General features: G+C 44.0%; 1 protein-coding gene across 5 annotated transcripts in view; it reads right to left on the bottom strand.

Annotated features, from left to right (window-relative positions):
- Positions 1-18039, bottom strand: part of tcf4 (transcription factor 4) — a 210642-nt gene that overhangs the window by 50346 nt on the left and 142257 nt on the right. The window contains exon 1 of one of the 5 annotated variants that reach the window (XM_084035292.1): positions 15008-15173. The exons of 3 other annotated variants lie outside the window; for them this stretch is intronic. In XM_084035292.1, coding sequence (XP_083891418.1) covers positions 15008-15076 — 69 coding nt within the window. In that variant the 5' untranslated portion in view covers positions 15077-15173. Of the gene's footprint in view, positions 1-15007; positions 15174-18039 lie in introns of those variants that run through there. One more of the 5 variants, XM_084035291.1, reaches the window with a different exon arrangement.

The raw sequence follows: 18039 nt of genomic DNA, 5'->3' as shown, positions 1-18039 counted from the left end.
CCCTCGATCGTATGCCATCCCGTGTTTCATTTTCCTGCGGCTTTTCCGTTTGATCCTTTGCAACGTGGCGGCCGTCCACACTCTCCCAAATGAAGCTTCATAAATAAATGATCACTGTGTAAATAAATGAAAGTGATGACATGTACTGTACAGTCATGAAGGTCGTGAGCCCAACACGTGTGCGTCACCTTGGATACACACAGGACATCCGGCCTTCTGAGAGGCTGTAAACAACAACTCTGCAGTAAAATAGTGACAGATGGAGGAAAAGTGAACACAAATAAGCCCAGAAAAGTGGAGATTATTAAAGAATTCAAACAACTGTCGCTCTTAAATCAGGGGATGTGTTTGGATCTTAACATATGTGTTTGTTTTGGATGGCTTTAAGTGTGTGTGTGTGTGTGTGTGTGTGTGTCTGTGTGTGTGTGTGTGTGTGTGTGCGTGCGTCACCCTGGTTTGTCTAACCGTCTCACGTCCTCTAAGATGGCTGCCATGACACTCGAATCAGATTTGTGCATCCCAACTTAGAAAGTTGGAGCGTTACAACACCGCCGACGTCACCAGAGCGCTGGGTCGCAGGGATCCCGTTGCCGAGGCAACGCGCCGGCAGGCACCTACACCGAGCCAAAAGCTAAGATGGCTGCCGTGGCATGTTAATTATTGAAGAGTGTGCAGACGGAGAGTGGGGAGCAGCGAGCACGGCTGCCGGTGGGATGCTGGGTCACAGTTATCCCGTTGCCACGGTGATGCAAGCTGGGCGACAGGCGCCCGGGTCTCATTCACCACAACGGCGTAACATGGCAACCGGAGCATCCGGCACACGCGCCAACCCAAAGCAAAGCGAACGCTAAGATGGCTGCCGCAGGAAATGAGTGACGAGCAGGAACGCTGTTCACCTGCTGATTCAGGGTTTCATCCTATCTGATAAACTGGGTTCAATTGTATCAAGTTCAATTTAATTGTATTTGAAAAAAATCCAGTTTCATTTTTGATAATAAACTACAATTTAATTTGATCTGATAAAGGACACTTTAATTTTTGCTAATAAACTATCATTTAATTTGATCTGATGAACTACAATTTGATTGTATCGTATTAACTACAGTTGAATTGTATCTGATAAAGTGCAATTTTAATGGTTTTATCTAATCTGATAAAGTTTGGTGGTTTAACTTTTTCTGATTGTTTGATATTGATGAAATATTTACGTCATTTAAATGTTCTTAGACTTTAAAATGAACTGAGTGAGCTTCAACCATTAATGTTGCCTTTAAGGTTAGGAACCATTTTCAGTTTTAAACACTGACATAAAAACATCCGGCTTGTAGTCATCTTTTTTTCACTAGTGCTTTTGAATACAGCAGTTAGAGAGAGAGACAAAGAGAGTGAAAGAGACAGAGAGAGAGAGAGAGGACTAAAGCACTAAACACACTGACATACATTAACACACTTAATCCTTCATCTTCCTGGTTTTGGCTTGCAGCCGCTTTAACCTTTGACCTCTTACTGTTGAGAGAGGCTCATGAGACCAATCTGGCCGCGGCGTTACATCACCGGAGCTCTTGATACCATCGACACACCACGTCCACGTCGGACAAATTTGAAAGTTATCAACTCTGGTTTGTTGGTGTTGACAGACCAGAACATTTTAAATGAACGTGAGTTTGACTGCGTATGAAGTTATCTTCTAAACATGTTGAGGAGGTGATCGAGGTCAGAAATCTCATTCATAAATCTCTTCAATGTTTCCTCATGCTCGGCAAATCTAGAAACAACCGTAATTTAACTTCTTTGCTGAAATCCGAAAGATAATCTTTCTGCATGGAAATTTATTTTGAATGTCGCGCCCCGGCTCTCCAGAATATAAAAGCACTTTAAAATCCAATTAAGGTGGCTAAAACATGAGATGGAAAGGATTAAACACAATACAATTATGTGAGATTTGGAGAAACGAATGCAAACAGAGTTGGCGTCCCACAGATGGGACACAGTCGGTTAGCGGGGAATGTCAAATTTAGATCAGACGATGTAGTCTGATCTAAATTTGGGCATCCCCTTTTTCTGCCAAGCTTTATCCCAAAACTGCCGGTTTTGAAACACTTTGCTTCCATTTGATCCCGGTTCAAATTCGCAGAGAATAAAAATCAAGCTGATGTAAAAAATATTTGGGGGGAAAAGAGCAACTTTAAATTGGTAAATAGAAGCCAGAGGATGCAGAGCGCTCGATGCTCTTGTTTCTCTGGAGACGTTCCTGCTTCTGAGGTTGTTCCAAGAGCCCGACGGTGTAAATCAAGGACACCTTAACGGGCTCAAACTGGGAGGACTGGTCCACGGGACATCTCATGGCGAACACCGTTCAGCCTGGTGAGCCATAAAAACGAGGGTACGGATTAGAGTGTCGGCCGCCTGGGTGGACTGACTCACTGCACTCTGGTCCTGTTTCAACTGGACCAGAAAACGGCCCGTCTGCCTCCAAAACGGCAGCCACCATATTGGACAGGATGGCGGCTTCCCATAAAAAAAGGTAAAGATGTGAAGTTTGTGCAGAGGATAGTGCTGAAGGAAAGGTCAAGGGTCCATCCTCTGAGGAACAAGATGATCAATACTTTCTTTTAATACCGAGCCAATCGTTTTCAGTATAAATAGTTATGGGCCAAAGTAATGCTCACTTCAGACGGTTGGCATTTTAAAATAATCTGGAATCAACCTCTGGAGAGCAGGAATATCCATGAATTTGAACAGATAAACTGGGCAATGACTGTTCAGGAGGATATCTCATTGGGTCAAGTGGTGTGGCGGTCTAATGGACGTGGTCGTCAGGCTGCTGATGGAGGATTTACGTATTAAGGGATTATGGATGTAGCTGGTGGACAACTCCTAAAAAAACGGAACTTCTTGTCGGGGTTACGGCTGCCATGGAGATACCACGTGGAGACTGTAACAACTGTGATTGGTCGGCGCGTTTTCTCTTGAACAAGAAATCCTCAGCAATCACATCAACCAAATCCGCCCGCCTCAACTGCCGCTGTCTTACGCCGTTCATTACATTGTCGTCATTGAACACTTTTGTCAAAGGCGAGCGACTTCAATAAAGCTCAACGCGCCCAGTGCGGCGGCGTGCGGTGCCTTCTGACAGTTTCCCCTTAACTTAACGCCACTCTGCAGATCATACATCCTGTCAGTGATCACATAAATTAACTCAACTCTTAATCCCCTGTCATGGGCTGAACCTGTGACCCATCTAAACCACCGCAGAAGAAGCCGTTTCCAGCAGCAGCGCAGGGACGCAGCCAGTAAGAGCCTCTAATGGCCAACATATGGAAGCCCACTGGTTGCCAGCAACACAATCAGGACTACATTATTTGGCCCACACTGGAATAATAAAGGAGTAGATCAAAGAGCTGATTACTTCAGCACTCCAGAGCTGCAGGATCCCTTTCTGTTTGTTCTTTCTTTACGTCGTTCCCTTTTTCCTCTTTGTTGTCTTTGACTCACTCATTCTTTCTTTCTTTCTTTCTTTCTTTCTTTCTTTCTTTCTTTCTTTCTTTCTTTCCACTTTGTTCTATGACCAGGTATGGCCGACTTATTGAAAACAAGCACTGTATGGAAGCTGGGTAGCATCTATCACCATGGCTATTGATGGTGTGTTTGTGTGTGTGAGACAGAGAGAGAGAGAGAGAGAGACAGAGAGAGAGAGAGAGAGAGAGAGATGGGGGTGAGAGCAGTGATGCTGTTGGCTGGAGATGCATTTGAGTACAAACAGCAGCGTAAAACAGATCTGAATGGATGGAGAGTGAAAACAGATGCCGTCGTTTCGACCAGATGTTTGATCACATGCACAACCTTTTGTTTTAGATAGATAGATAGATAGATAGATAGATAGATAGATAGATAGATAGATAGATAGATAGATAGATAGATAGATAGATAGATAGAGCCTCCATGTACACCTTTTCATTCTATGAATATATTGATATTGGGATTTTTCATTAATATTATTATTAGCATTGATATCGCCGGGCTCTGATATCGATCGACAGACTTCGTGTTCAGAGGATGTATTCCAGCATTAACACCACACTGGTTGACTGACGTCGCCTCGGTGACACCGCCGCATAAAAAGAAAAAACACACTGATTGAGTTCAAGTAAGTTGAAAACAACGGCGTGGCGGCAACCTGTCAATCACAAGCTAGCCCCGCCCCAAATGGCCGTTAGAAAGAAAGATTTAGGTTTAAGGAAGTTCCACATCAGCTTGACTTTTCAGAACCGGAGGTCGCCGCCTGCTCAGTCTGACATGGATGAAGGCGTTAACACTGCCGGGGTTGGAGGTGCAATTCTCCACCCTACATATACAACACAACGTCCTCACAACGGGTCCTTAAATCTCACTGTGAAGAAGAAAAGAAAAATACAATCCTTCATTTAAAAAAAATGCATCATCAAACAAAATCTCTAAAACTTTCCACTGAATGAGGCACACCTGAAGGCACCATATAAAGGCTCAGACACTCATCCACCACGCTGACTGAACGCTGAATTAGACGGTCCTCACATGAGCTGTCACTGCCACTGACACTAACCTGCTAACAGTGTGTGTGTGTGTGTGTGTGTGTGTGTCTTAGCTGTCGGAGCTCAAACACACCGCTAGCTGCCGTGCTGCATTGTGTTGTCGTCTTGTTGTTTAAAGTGTGACAGCTGTCCGGTGTTAATCAGCGAGTCCATGCAGCCTCCCTAACAGCTCACCACAGCATGACTGACCCACTAAAGTACACACACACACACACACACACACACACACACACACACACACACACACACACACGCTTAACAAAACAACAGCAGCCCTATTTTCCACTTTGATATGTGTGTGTGTGTGGACTCAACCGTGAACAAGTGTGTCAGCCCTGGTTTAGAGTGGTGTCTTACAGTACATACATACAGTACACACACACACACACACACACACACACACACACACACACACACAACTTTTCTTTATTCTCTCGCCAAAAAATGTTAAGTTACTTAAGCCCGCCTTTTGCTGTGAAGCTTGTGCTTAGTACATATGAGAATAGGCTTTAGCACGGACACACACACACACACACACACACACAGATGCACAAATGCAGACGTAAAGCAGCAAATCAGCCGTTGACGATCGTCGGCGTTCCCAGCGAACAGCGACGGGAGCGACGGCAGCACAGAAACCGAATACTCCTGAACACAGAGGGAGCATGTCGTGTAGCACAAAGAAATCAGAGCTGGAGTGATAATGTAGCACAGGCAGCGTTTTTACAACAGTCCGGGACATAAAACCCCAGCCGGGCTTTTCTAATGTTTTATGAAATTGCAGCTGAGTGAGTAACACAAACCCAAAGCTCTGAATAAATCCCCCGCTGCAAACTCATCCGCGCTTCATCCACTGCAATCGGGAGTATCACATTTAAGCATGCATAAATCACGTTCTTTAAATGTTACTAATGTTGCTTAGTGTAATAACGGTAGCCTTATAGCGGCAGCATCAACGCTGTGGAATGTTTGATTTACAGCGATGCCAAATGTCACATAAAGTTCTGACGTTCCATTAATTTTCCATCCATTCAAACCGAAGCCAGAATGGTATGAAGGAAACTGCAGTTCAAGTGGAGCGAATGAAACACAGGATCGTGACAAAAAAACACTCATGATGGCGTTCCATTATCAGGATAAGCGTGGACATCGTCACGAGTGAACTAACAAAGATGTCTAAATTGCTGTCATGTTAGAGAAGTGAACAATAGAGACCAGTTTTAATAAGTATGCCTCCAGGAATTATCAAAAAGACTCACCTGATGTATTTTTTTTAAATGTATCCATTCTTTTTTATTTGTCATTTACTATCTCACAAATAAAAAGATGATTCTATCTATGATAACTGAAAAATAGATATTTCTTTGTTTCGAAATGTGAGATAAAGGGATAACTGTATGATTATCAGGATAAAATTGTGGATCGCAATTGTTTTGGCCAGGATCATCGTGACACAACCTTTTCATATCGTCCACATCATATCCAAGAAGTTTGCTTTGGATAACTCTTTGGCTGTTTTTTTTCCCCTCAATTTGCCATGTCAGATTTTGTTTTAATACTGTAATCTCCATGAGTCTTGATTCAGCACCCGAGATTATTAGTCATGATATGTTCAGACCGAGGATTAATATCCATCTCGGGTGATCTGATCACAAGCGGACAGCTGTGAGTTTGTCAGTTCACACATGGTATTGGAATGTGTCTCTACCAGGTGGCAACCTGCAGTACTGAGACCCGAGGCCAACCACACGCGCCACAAACTGCAGTTCTTCAAATGGCCACGTGAGGGTGACTCCAAATCAATCCTCATAGACCCCCATGATGGACTGAACAGTTCTTCAGAAACCTGCTGAAAAAGGTGACTTCACAGAGGCTCGTTACATATTTTAATATTTCAGAGTGACCATGATGGTTCGATCTCACTTCCCCGCCGGAGGCAACCATCCTCCTGTGCCTCGTCTGCCAGAAATCCAATGAAGAAGAAGATAAACCAAAACTATGAACAGGATTTATTCCTTCAGAGTTACATGCAAACCAGTTCACCCAACATGCTTGACACTATATCTTTGGGGGCTTTTTGAAATGTTCAAAGACAAAGCCAGCTTAGGCAATTTGGGAATTTCCATTGACGCAAGAATGAGTATGTGCTTCCACTTTTAAACGTCAGCTGAATAGTCGGTTGTTCAGCGTGGCCCAGGACACATTTGCTACACACCGCTACAATAACGTGGTGATACACGGCCCAGAAGACCTGAGGAAGTGGTCTGACGGATCGTCCTCAGATGCATAAACTCCGTGTCTTCTAAGGAGAGCCCTGCTTGTTAATGTGTTGAGCGTAAACCGGACCGATGGGAAAGCTGATGTCATTCAGAATGTTTCCTCACTGTTCAGGATCAGCATCACAAAACCACCACAGCTGCATTAACCCAAAACGTCTCCATGAGTGTAACCCACGAAGCTCAGCCTCGAACCTAAACACCAGCAAGATGTTTCCTCAAGAAAATATAGAAAGCAGACGGACGGATGGATTTTTAGATGCTAACGAACAAGACATTGTCTGTTTCAGAAATTGACCAACAACAGTTCCAGAAAGCGATGGGATTTTGCCTCGTCACCACTCCACGCATAGTCTCTCGACTTCCAATATGGCCGCCAGATGGCTTGTTACTGTACGTGCAGCTAAAAGGGGCTTCTGTGGCTCGGCGGTCTGCGAGGACGTGCAGCCAGCCAACCAGATACACGGACCAACATCTACCGCTGCCGCTGCCTGTCCCCATCTGCCAGCTGACCTTGATGTTCGGAGGTTTGTTCGGGCTGGCAGACGCTCAGTCAGACAGCGGGACTCAAACCTGCGACTCAGAGACGGAGAGCTTCTCTTCCCATGGACAGGTCAGGGTGGAACTATCCAGCTATCCAGAGAATGCTGACCCATTCTGCTCTGCTACAGTCCACCATCCCTCATGAGACACACACACACACACACACACACACGGACAGATGACTCACTACTCGACTATGTGTGTGTGTGTATGTGTGTGTGTTGATATGCATGTACATTGTGGCAGCTGCGACCTCGTAGCGTTGAAGCCAAAGTGTTTATAAAGACAGAGAGAGAAAACGGAGCAGTTTCTGTTCCACAACCTGCATAATATTCCCAGAAATACAGCATTCTTTTCACCGGTTTTCTGACAAAACCCAGTTGCATTCAGGCACCTGATCGCTGGTCGGAAAGACGATGCACTGCGACGCAAGTATAGAGCCTGGACTGTAAATACATGGAGCTATTAACAGATGAATCAGAGATGACCTGCAGAGCTGGCTTGAGTATTTATTTCAACATTTCAACATTATGGTTATGTGATCATTAGCTCCACACGGTCAATGTTATCATTGTGATCATGGTTTCATCATTTTTTTTAAGTAGCTTTGTTTCCCAGCTTGTCTTTTTTGAGTTGATTGGTGGATATTTGTTAAAGGTCCACCATGAATTACATGTGCATTTTCTGAAGAAAGTGTGTTGCATTTAGGATCTTAGAATCTATGTATAATGTATCAATGTAATGTAATATTTGTATTATAATTTATGTTTTGTTTAATGCATAACCAACTGAAACAATGAGCCCTTCATATCTACATAGGGAGCATGTCCTCCGTGTTGCATCAGCATGTTTCTACAGAAGCCCAGAAGGAACAAACCAACACTGGCTGTAGATAAGACTTTTCGTGTTTTTGTCTTATTTACACCAGAATTCTTCAACACACGTGACATGCAGGAGAAGTTTCAGTTAGTTGCAATCCTCAACCTGACCACTAGATGCCACTAAATCCTAATCGACATTCCTTTCAGTTGGACAAGACACTTTATAAAGGTAAGTTTGTCTCGCTTCAAAACGTCTGAAGAAATTTTACTAATTCTAACGTGAATGAAAATAAAATCTGATAAAAATGCAATTGCAAGACAATATAAAGACTTCTAAAATCCTATATTTATGAAATAATAATGTGAGGACATCTGGAGGTCCTGTAGAGATGCATCTATTGAAATATATATAAAATAACTAGAACAGCGTGCACCGAGAACAACTATATAAAACACCACATGTTTGTAATGTTGCAGCCCAGGCCTTTAATCATACAGGCCACATGCTGCCTTCACAGTTCACCTCGTCTCTTTTAAAGCGCCATGAAACTATAAATAATAAAATAAACTTGAATTTTTCTTTATAACCCCTGACAACAAAAAACATCACGCATCATTTGACTCTGAGCCACGATTCAACAGGACACAGTGAGGCTGCATTAAACCCCCCCGACCTAAAACCACACATGAACAACCCCAAAGAAGACATCAATAGAAGCAAGCAGTAAAGATGAACCTCAATTTGACATTAAAGCTTAACAACGTACGGAGGCGAGCATCAACTGAACCACGAGCTATTAAAGCGCATTTAAAATAAAATGATAGAAAACGTACACAAAGCAGGCGAAGCACAAATGTATGGAAATCATCTCGCACCTTTATGCAAGATTAAACAGGAAAACGCGCCGCTATCAGCGACACATCTGCAGCCGCTCTGACATCTCTATCTCACACATGTGACAGCGGTGACATCACTAATGACCTGCTAATTAGCCTCGCCTTACATTAGTAATGAGCAGCGGAGGTCGTGAAAGACAGAAGTCTCGTTCTTCTGACTTCCTCAAACACACCGTAACACTCGCCATACGCATACAAAGCATATCAATAATTTAAAAAATTGATATTTCTATAAATCTCTAAAGGGTGTGGCACCAAATGCAATTATTTTCATGCTGGGTCATTTATTTGATGATTTATGGAATAATATATTTTTTTTTTAAATAGTCACTATTTAAAAGTAGAATTTCCTGATTAATTTCTTAAAGAATAGAGATGACAGCTGACTTATGATTAATATTCTGCTGTATAATTGTAAAAAAAAAAAAAAATCCAGCATTAACAACCAACAAAGAGTTTGGAACGGAACAATATCTGAAAGCATCACACACTTTTGTGAGACGGACTAGTAAACAACGATGGTCAATGGATGGCTGGAGGGTTTAGGGAGGTTTCTAGGGGGCTTGGGGGGAGAAAGGGGGGAGGGAGGGAGGGAGGGAGGGGTTTTCTTTTGTGTGGTGTGTCAAATATTCTACATAAAAAAAACAATGCTGAAATTCAGACTTTGTTACTCCTGAAATGAATCACCAAACAAAATAATGAACTCCTAATATGGACGTGTGTGTCAGGGCTCAACAACACGGATTAACGGATTGCTCGGGGAAACCCAAATGCCTCATCGGGCTGGTAAAACCAGCACCCACATGCCTGATGGGACAAGTCTCACCCCTGCTGAGAGTTTTAGGGGCGACTCTGTCCCGTGTGTCCATTGACTACAGGAGATAAAACGTCCTCGTGGCACATTTACAGTAATGTTTATTAATGCGCACTGTCCTCGTTTAATAAAGGAATACATTAAATGAAATAAGGTGCAGCGATCGGGCCCTCACGAGGGAACACAGCTGGGTAAAGACAGAGTTCAGGGGTTGAAGAACAAGCAGGGATGTTGTTTCCCCTGGGAACGGGAGTTTGGTTGGGGGGCGTTCGAGGATGCGGATTCATTTACTTCAATAAAGATTAAACTCCACAATTAACTTTGCTCCTCGTTGCTGGCAAGGAGATTCCTGACCCACTTGGTCAAAAAGAAGCATTAATGTTGAACCGTGTGTGTGTGTGTGTGTGTGTGTGTGTGTGTGTGTGTGTATCAGCGTGAGTATCAGCGGCATCAGTATCAGATAATCTGATGCAGAAGGATTAAGTTAAAGCCTGAATGGTGTGTTTGGTTTTAAAGGGCCGGACAACACACACACACACACACACACACACACACACACACACACACACTTTCACAGCATAAATGTGTTCATCATTGTACACAAAAAAGAAGAAACTCACAACAAGCACTGTTTTTGATCCTCCAGTAAAGATCAGAGGGTAACACGCACGCACACACACACACACACACACACACACACACACACACACACACACACACACACACACACACATTGCAACACAATACACACAGATATTTTTCCATGTTTCTGGAATTTTTTCATCCTAATAAAGAGGTAACAAAAGACACGATCACATGTGTTCCACATATGAATCTACATGCTTTCTTTGTTTGTAAGAGAAATAAACACAAACACTTTTATAAATTTACTCACTCACACACACACACTCACACACACACACACACACACACACACACATTCTTACAGCAACCGTTCAGAGTGTACGCTCACACAAAAAGGAGAGACACACAAAATCACGCTTTAAATTTGCCTTTTTTTTTACTTGTTCAAACAGAGTAACTCAAGCAGATGGAGATAGAGGCCTGCACACACACACACACACACACACACACACACACACACACGCACACACACAATGCGTCTATTTATAAAGTTATAATTGCATAACATGCTGTGCTCTAATTCCAGCCTACTGAGCACACAGGATGTCCACACACACACACACACACACACACACACACACACACACACACACACACACAGACACACAATCTAAAACTGGCCTTTACTGCATATTAACTCCTCATAGATGGAACAAAGCGTGCATGAATGTGTGAAAAACACATTGGTTTAATGCTTGCATATAAAAAAAGAAAAAAGAAAGAGATGTAAAGAAAATGACAGGAGCAAACAGATGCAGCTTCTCTCCATTAGACCACGCTGTCAATAACACAGAAACACCTCCGTCTGCACGTCTGCCACCGAGGGCGCAGTCATTTTTTTATCATTTGACCAGAAGAGATTTTTATTTCAAATGTTTCCACGAGTCGCGGTAGAATCATTAAAGAGAAATGCCATAACGCTTCTGTCCTTTTCATCGATGAAAACAGAAACACGGCATTCACACAAACTTCATAAATCAAACCGGTCGGTTATGTGAGAAAATGATATCAATATTGTTCCTCCGCGCCGGGATTTATCAGCAGATTTCAGCCTTGACCTTTGACCCCCTCTGTCGAAAATACCAAATGAAATTCAAATGGAATTATAAATACATCTAAATTGCCACGAATGAGAAAAAATCAATTTGAATGAACACGTGAAAATGTGAAGTGTTCAAAGTAAAAAATTGAAAAGGCAATATAAGAAATATTATTTTGTATCCAACTGTAATTGGAGTATGTTAACCCCCCCCCCCCAAAAAAAACCCCTGTGAATTAAAAAAAGAATAATTAAAATCTTCTTCTCACATTTGGAGTGGCGTTTGTCTCGTGGAAGCAGCGACCGCAGACTAAATGGCAGGCCGACAGAATAATCAGTTTAAAGTGTTTAAAGTGTGCGTTTCCTGTAGCTGCACATTGAGGGAGGACTGCAGGATTTTGGCAGGCTGCTTCAGGACCCTCCTAATTAAAACTTACTGAATATTCAAATGCTGTGTTAGCATAACAATAGCCGGCTGGCCGGGCCGGCTTTAAATGAGGCCTTTTGTTTAAGGCGAGCTTTCTGCTGCCTCATTAAGCCGCTGGAGCTTAAGTTAGCGAGCCGACAGCCGCTAACCGAAGTGCAGGCCTCGGCCCTCACCCTCCTCCTCCTCCTCCTCTCTCCCCCTCCTGCCCTCCCCAAACCAAAGCCTTGAGCCTCTCCACTGTTTTGGTCTCGCCGGGCCGCGGCTTGCTGCTGCAGCAGATCTGTCCGAAGCCTTTCTGTCTCTCCTCCCCGACCACTCTGCCCCAGTTTCCACTCCCTCCACTTCTGTCTCCCCGACACAGTGAGCCCGAATCACACAACCACACAGCCACCAAGCAGCCTCCAACCCGGCCGGCTGCAGCCTCCGGACGGCTGCAAACGCAGCCACGGACGGGAGCGTGTGCGTTTCTCTCTTCTCCGGACGTAAACAAGCTGTAACACAGACAGTCGGAGTGAGACAGGAGGGGTGAGGCGAAGATGGAAAGGAGCTTGGCACCAGATCAAGACCGTCGGCACAATGTGCCATCCAGCAGCCGGCCGCCAAACAAAGCGGTGCCACAGGGCTCGGCGTGGCACCGCTGAAGAGCCCCGGCTCCGAGCGAAGCGGGGCGAGATACAAAGAGGGCCCTGAACTACGGGGAGAGAGCGGGGACAAAAAAAGGCATAAGGCTCCGGGGCGGACGGCGTGGGGCCTGAAGTGCTCGGCGGCCGGACCGAGGCCGGAGAACCGGCAGGCGCCAAGTAGACAGAAGGCGACTGTTGGTGCGGCGGCGTCCGGACAACAGACGCTCTGTTTCCAGCTGCACAGGTCACATCGGCGAGCGAAGCACCTGAACACAGATTACTGGGAACCACACCAGCCAAGGGTGAAGGAGAAGGTTGGCAAGAATATCCAGACATTCGATTTTGTTTGTCTGCAAAAAAACATTATAATACTGGATGTACACAAGAGATTAAATCCACTCAGAAATGGAACATATAAATTAAAACGCGAGAATTAAATATGGTTCATTCATCTTATATAATTGAAAATGAAATGAAAAAAAAAATTACAAAAATATTATTTTCAAAATTTTTAATTTTAATCCAATATTAACTTGTGTTTTTTTAATTAATATATTTTTGTAGACAAATATTTACAGCCACGGTTTTGCATCTCATTCGTTCTTATTCTTACTATTATCATTATTAATTGCAAAACGATTCATTATTGCTAATACGATAACAGATCTCAAACTATTTGGACAAATAACTCCCTTTCATTATTTTAAATGATGACTTCCCCTCCGCATTGCTGCACATCTCCTCTATCTTTCCTCTCAAAACTCCTGCAAAGCAGCAATTAAGAGTCAGAGGTGAGACAAAGGCAGACAGGCAGTTCACTGACAGGTGGATCTGTAGGAAATCCCAGCATTCCGTCTTCATTTGCACCTGCGACTCGCACACGTTCCTGCGTTTTAAGCGAGAAAACCTGTGAAATTCATTCACCCTCGTTTCGCTTTACATGCTGTTTCTCATTTCTAGCCCCCCCCCATCTCTCTAAATCACCTCACCCCGTGACTGGTGTTTTACAGGTGGGGGTCACACAGACAGACAGGTTCATAGGAGGTCAGACAGCTTCATACTTGCTGTCTTTCGAACATCTATTTTGCTCCTTTTGTAAAAAACACAAAAAACTATTTGAGACAGTGTATTTTAAATAAGAAATAATTATGAATACTATATATTTAATACACTGTTCAGAGACACATGGGTAGACCTCCAAATTCATTATGTTCAGAATTTGCTGCATTCATTTTTATTTTAACGGCATGTAAAAGGGATTCAGAACAGCAGGATTAATAAGAGAACCTCACTGATGTTAATATAAAATATAATATACCTTTCTAATCATCTTTTTATTTTTTATTATAGGTAAAAAAAGAGCACTGCTATAATAACACATCAAACGTTATTTAAGGCGAAACTGCAGCAGAAGAAAATCTATATTTTATAAGAGGAAGGTATTTACAAATTAAATATGAAAAGCCATACGTCTACAATCAAACAAACCACACGTGTGTCGTCACGTCCCACAGCAGAAACAATAATAATCATTCACTCAATCCAATAATTAGGCTGCTATTTTCCCGCGTTTACTTCCTTAATAAATATAGAAGTAAACGATAAAGGAAGACAAAAAATTAAAGCTGCGAGCCGATTATTACCAGAAGAATCTGGAAGTGTCAGATGCGCAAAATCCGGAAGACCAACAGGGAAAATGTAGGGACAATATATATATATATATATATATATATATATTGTCCCTACATTTTCCCTGTTGGTATATATATATATATATATATATATATATATATATATATATATATATATATATATATATTTATAAAATATATTAAATAGCTGAGGTGTGACACGCGCACACTGTAAACACACGCGTCCTCACCAAAGTCGCTCTACGGCAGCTACGGTCACTTTCCCCGCTCCGCGCGCTCACACACGTTCACACACACGTACATACACACGTACATACACACGTACACACATACAAACACACGCGCGCGCGCACTTTTATTTCCCAAACAACAGCATCGCTGTTTTTCCCTAAAAAATAAATACATAAACCGACACAGAGTCACAGTCACAGTCCGTTCGCGCTTTGACGCGCGGCGCGACCCGACGCGCTGTTCGGAGTTGGTGTGTAAAAAAGTGACACTCTTCACCTTCACACCTCCTCTCTCTCTCTCTCTCTCTCTCTCTCTCTCTCTCTCTCTCTCCCTCTCCCTGTCTCTCTCTCTCTCACACACACACACACACACACACACTCTCTCTCTCTTCCTCCCCCTTCCTCCCCCAAGCCCTCGCGGAGGAGGAAGAGAGCGAGCCGTTACAAGGGATGGAAGTGTCCGTCTTACCGCTTTGCCGTTGTAGTAATACATCAGTGAGCTGCCTGTCATTCCGGGGATGGTGTACGCGCAATACATCGTTCCTCTCCTCCGCACAAAGATGGGGAGAAAACGCACACAATCTCTCCCTTTTTCTCTCTCTCCGCGTGTCTCTCCCTTTTCTCTCTCTGTTTTGCTTTATTACGCTCCCCCCGCCCCTTCTCTTCTCTCCTTTCCCCCCTCTTCTGCTTCAACTTTTCTCCGATTTGTTATGATCTCAAACTCTCGCCGCTCCGCTCGCGTGTTCCTGCCTGCGCGGTTTTTTTTCCCCGCCGACAATTCCTTCAGTTGCATTTTCCCATATGGCCGAGCCGAGGCACGCGGAATATGCAAAGTAGGCAGAGAGAGAGAGTGAAGTGCCCCTCCCCTTCTCTCTCTACCTCTCTCTCTCTCTCTCTCTCTCTCTCTCTCTCTCTCTACCTCTCTCTACCTCTCTCTCGCGCGCGCACGGGAAATGTACACGCAAAAGAAAGAGGTAACGCACGCACGTGCAAAACACGCAGACACACACTGACAGGCGCTCGCGGACACGCGCGCGGTCGCCGACACTCTTTCAACTTTCCACAGTAAATCTGGAAGTCATCCCCCCTCCTCCCCCTCCTCGCGCGGCGCTGCAGCTCGCCGCCTGCCTTTGAACTGAGCCGAATATTCACTTTTTCCACCGCTTTCAGACCGCGCGCTTCTTTCAAGACACACTCCTCCTTTTTTGACTCTTCTCCTCTTTCCTCATCCTCAATTTCCTCTCATCTCGCCCCCCCCCCCCTCGTTTCCTCCCACCTCGTGTTCTCCTCTCCTCTCTTGGTTCCTCCTCTCCTATTTCCTCCCTTGTTCCCTCTCCCCCCTTTTCCCTCCTCTCCCCACTTGTTTTCATATTTGCTCCCTTGTTTGCTCCTCCCGTCTCCTTCCCTTTTGTTTCCTCCTCTCCCCACCTGTTACTTCCCTTTCCATTTACTCACCTCCTTTCTTCACTTGTATCCCTTATTCCCCCCCCCCCCCCCACTTGTTTTCATATTTGTTCGTCTGCTTCCTCGTGTGTTTGCTCCTCTCTTTCCTAATTTCATCCTCCTGTCTCCCCGTTTTCTCTTCACATTTTGTTTCCTCTTTTCCCATTTCCTCTCCTCCTTTCTTCACTTGTTCCTTCATTTCCTCTCGTCTCCTTCTTTCTCCTTTTCCTCTCTCGTTTCCTGCTGTTTCCACATTTCCTATCACCTTCCCTTGTCTCCTTCCCCCTTTCCTCGTCTGTTCTTCTGTTTCCCCTTTCTATTTACTGTCCTCCTGTATTGTCTTGTTTCCTAATTTCCTCTCCTTCCTCTTTCTCCTCATCTCCTCTTATTCCTCCTTTTATATGTCCAGCCTCCATCTCGGTTTCTCCTGTCTTCTTCATCTTGTTTCCTCCTCTCCCCGCCCGTTTCCTCCTTTCCTATTCCATTACTTGCCTTGTTTCCTCATTTCCTCTCCTCCTTTCTTCGCTTGTTTCCTAATTTCCTCTGGCCTTCTTCTTCCATATCCTGCTCTCATTTCCTTCTGTTTCCACAATTCTTTCCCCCTTCCCTTGTTTCCTCCACCTCCTGCCTTGGTTTCTCCTCCCGTCTCCTTCCTCCCTTCCCCTGTCTCCTACCTACTTATTTACTCACCTCCTTCACTTGTTTCCTAATTTCGTCTTGCCTTCTTCCTCCGCCCCTCTTTTTCCCCTTTTGTCCTCCCTTATTCTTCCCCTCTTGTTTGCTCCTCTCATCACTTGTTTCCTCCTTTCCTCTTAACACTCCTTCTTCTCTGGTTTCCTCATCCTAAATACTTCCCGTTGATCTTCAGCTGTCTGGTTGGAGTCTTGATACAAATGTTGAGATAAATTCAAGGAAACAATGTTCAAACTCAAACCGGCCAATAGGAGGCGACATAAATACCTCAACTGTATTGATCTGAATGAGTGTTTGCCTGATATCTTTTTTTCTACCACACAATGTAACTGAAATCACAGACAACTGGCTGTGCCTGTGTAATGTGGCCTTTTGTCTAAATATAATTGAGTTAAAACAACAGTTTTGTGTGAGGAGCTGCTCAACTGTTTATTTGTAACATGATCACAAAGTTTCATTGGTCAGATGGTGCCTTGAAAATGAAAGGTAAACTCCAAAATGCCAGACAGCCTCCATTGTAAGTCTGATTGACATGCAGGTCTGTGTACAGACCCAGAAACACTGAGTCCTGGGATTTACCACCACACGATCAGGTCCGCCAGAAAAGGATTGTTTTAATGCTAGCTGCTTCCAATCAGGTTGTTTCAGTAAGCCTGAGCATTTTGGGATCGGCCTATAACAAGAGTGGTGCGGAGATTAAAGAGACACTTGTCTTCCAAATAATCTCAGTTAATAGACTGACTTCCTGCTTCAACTTTGGCCTCTCCTGCTTGCTGTAGTTGTGCACACACAGCTTTCAGTGTTAATAGGGACTACCACTGACGCTGCTCACTTTCAGTTTGACCTCCGTGAACTCGATACGGCGGTTCTTCAGTTCACAATAGACACATTTTAAAAAGAATGATGAACCAATTTAAGAAGCAGAGGGGAGGGGATCCTGAATAAGACCAACTTATTTACTGTATGGGTGAAACAAACAGCCTCCACCCTCTCTGTCACTTCTGGTTCCAAAGAACCAAGGAGGCGGCGGCCAAAACGTCAAACTCTGAGCCTCAACTCCGTAGTCCGAAAAACCACTGGGTGACGTCCAGGCCAACATAACCATGATGACATCATCAGTTAATTGACAAAGCTCCCCCACAGCGGCAGAAGACATTATACAACTGTCTTCACAGGTTGACAGTACGATCTTCGTCTGTAAAATTGGTGGAGTTCCCCTTTAAAAAAAACATAAAATGACACTGACAGAAAGAGAGAGAGAGAGAGAGAGAGAGAGGGGGGGGGGTTACAGGCAGTCACCACAGACAGTGATTCAGTCTTCCAAATTTCATATTAACATCGTCATCATTCATCCTATTCAAACAA

This window comes from Eutrigla gurnardus (genome assembly GCF_963514095.1).
Source record: "Eutrigla gurnardus genome assembly, chromosome: 19".
NCBI classification, from domain to species: domain Eukaryota; kingdom Metazoa; phylum Chordata; class Actinopteri; order Perciformes; family Triglidae; genus Eutrigla; species Eutrigla gurnardus.
This window is presented reverse-complemented; position numbering and strand designations above follow the sequence as displayed.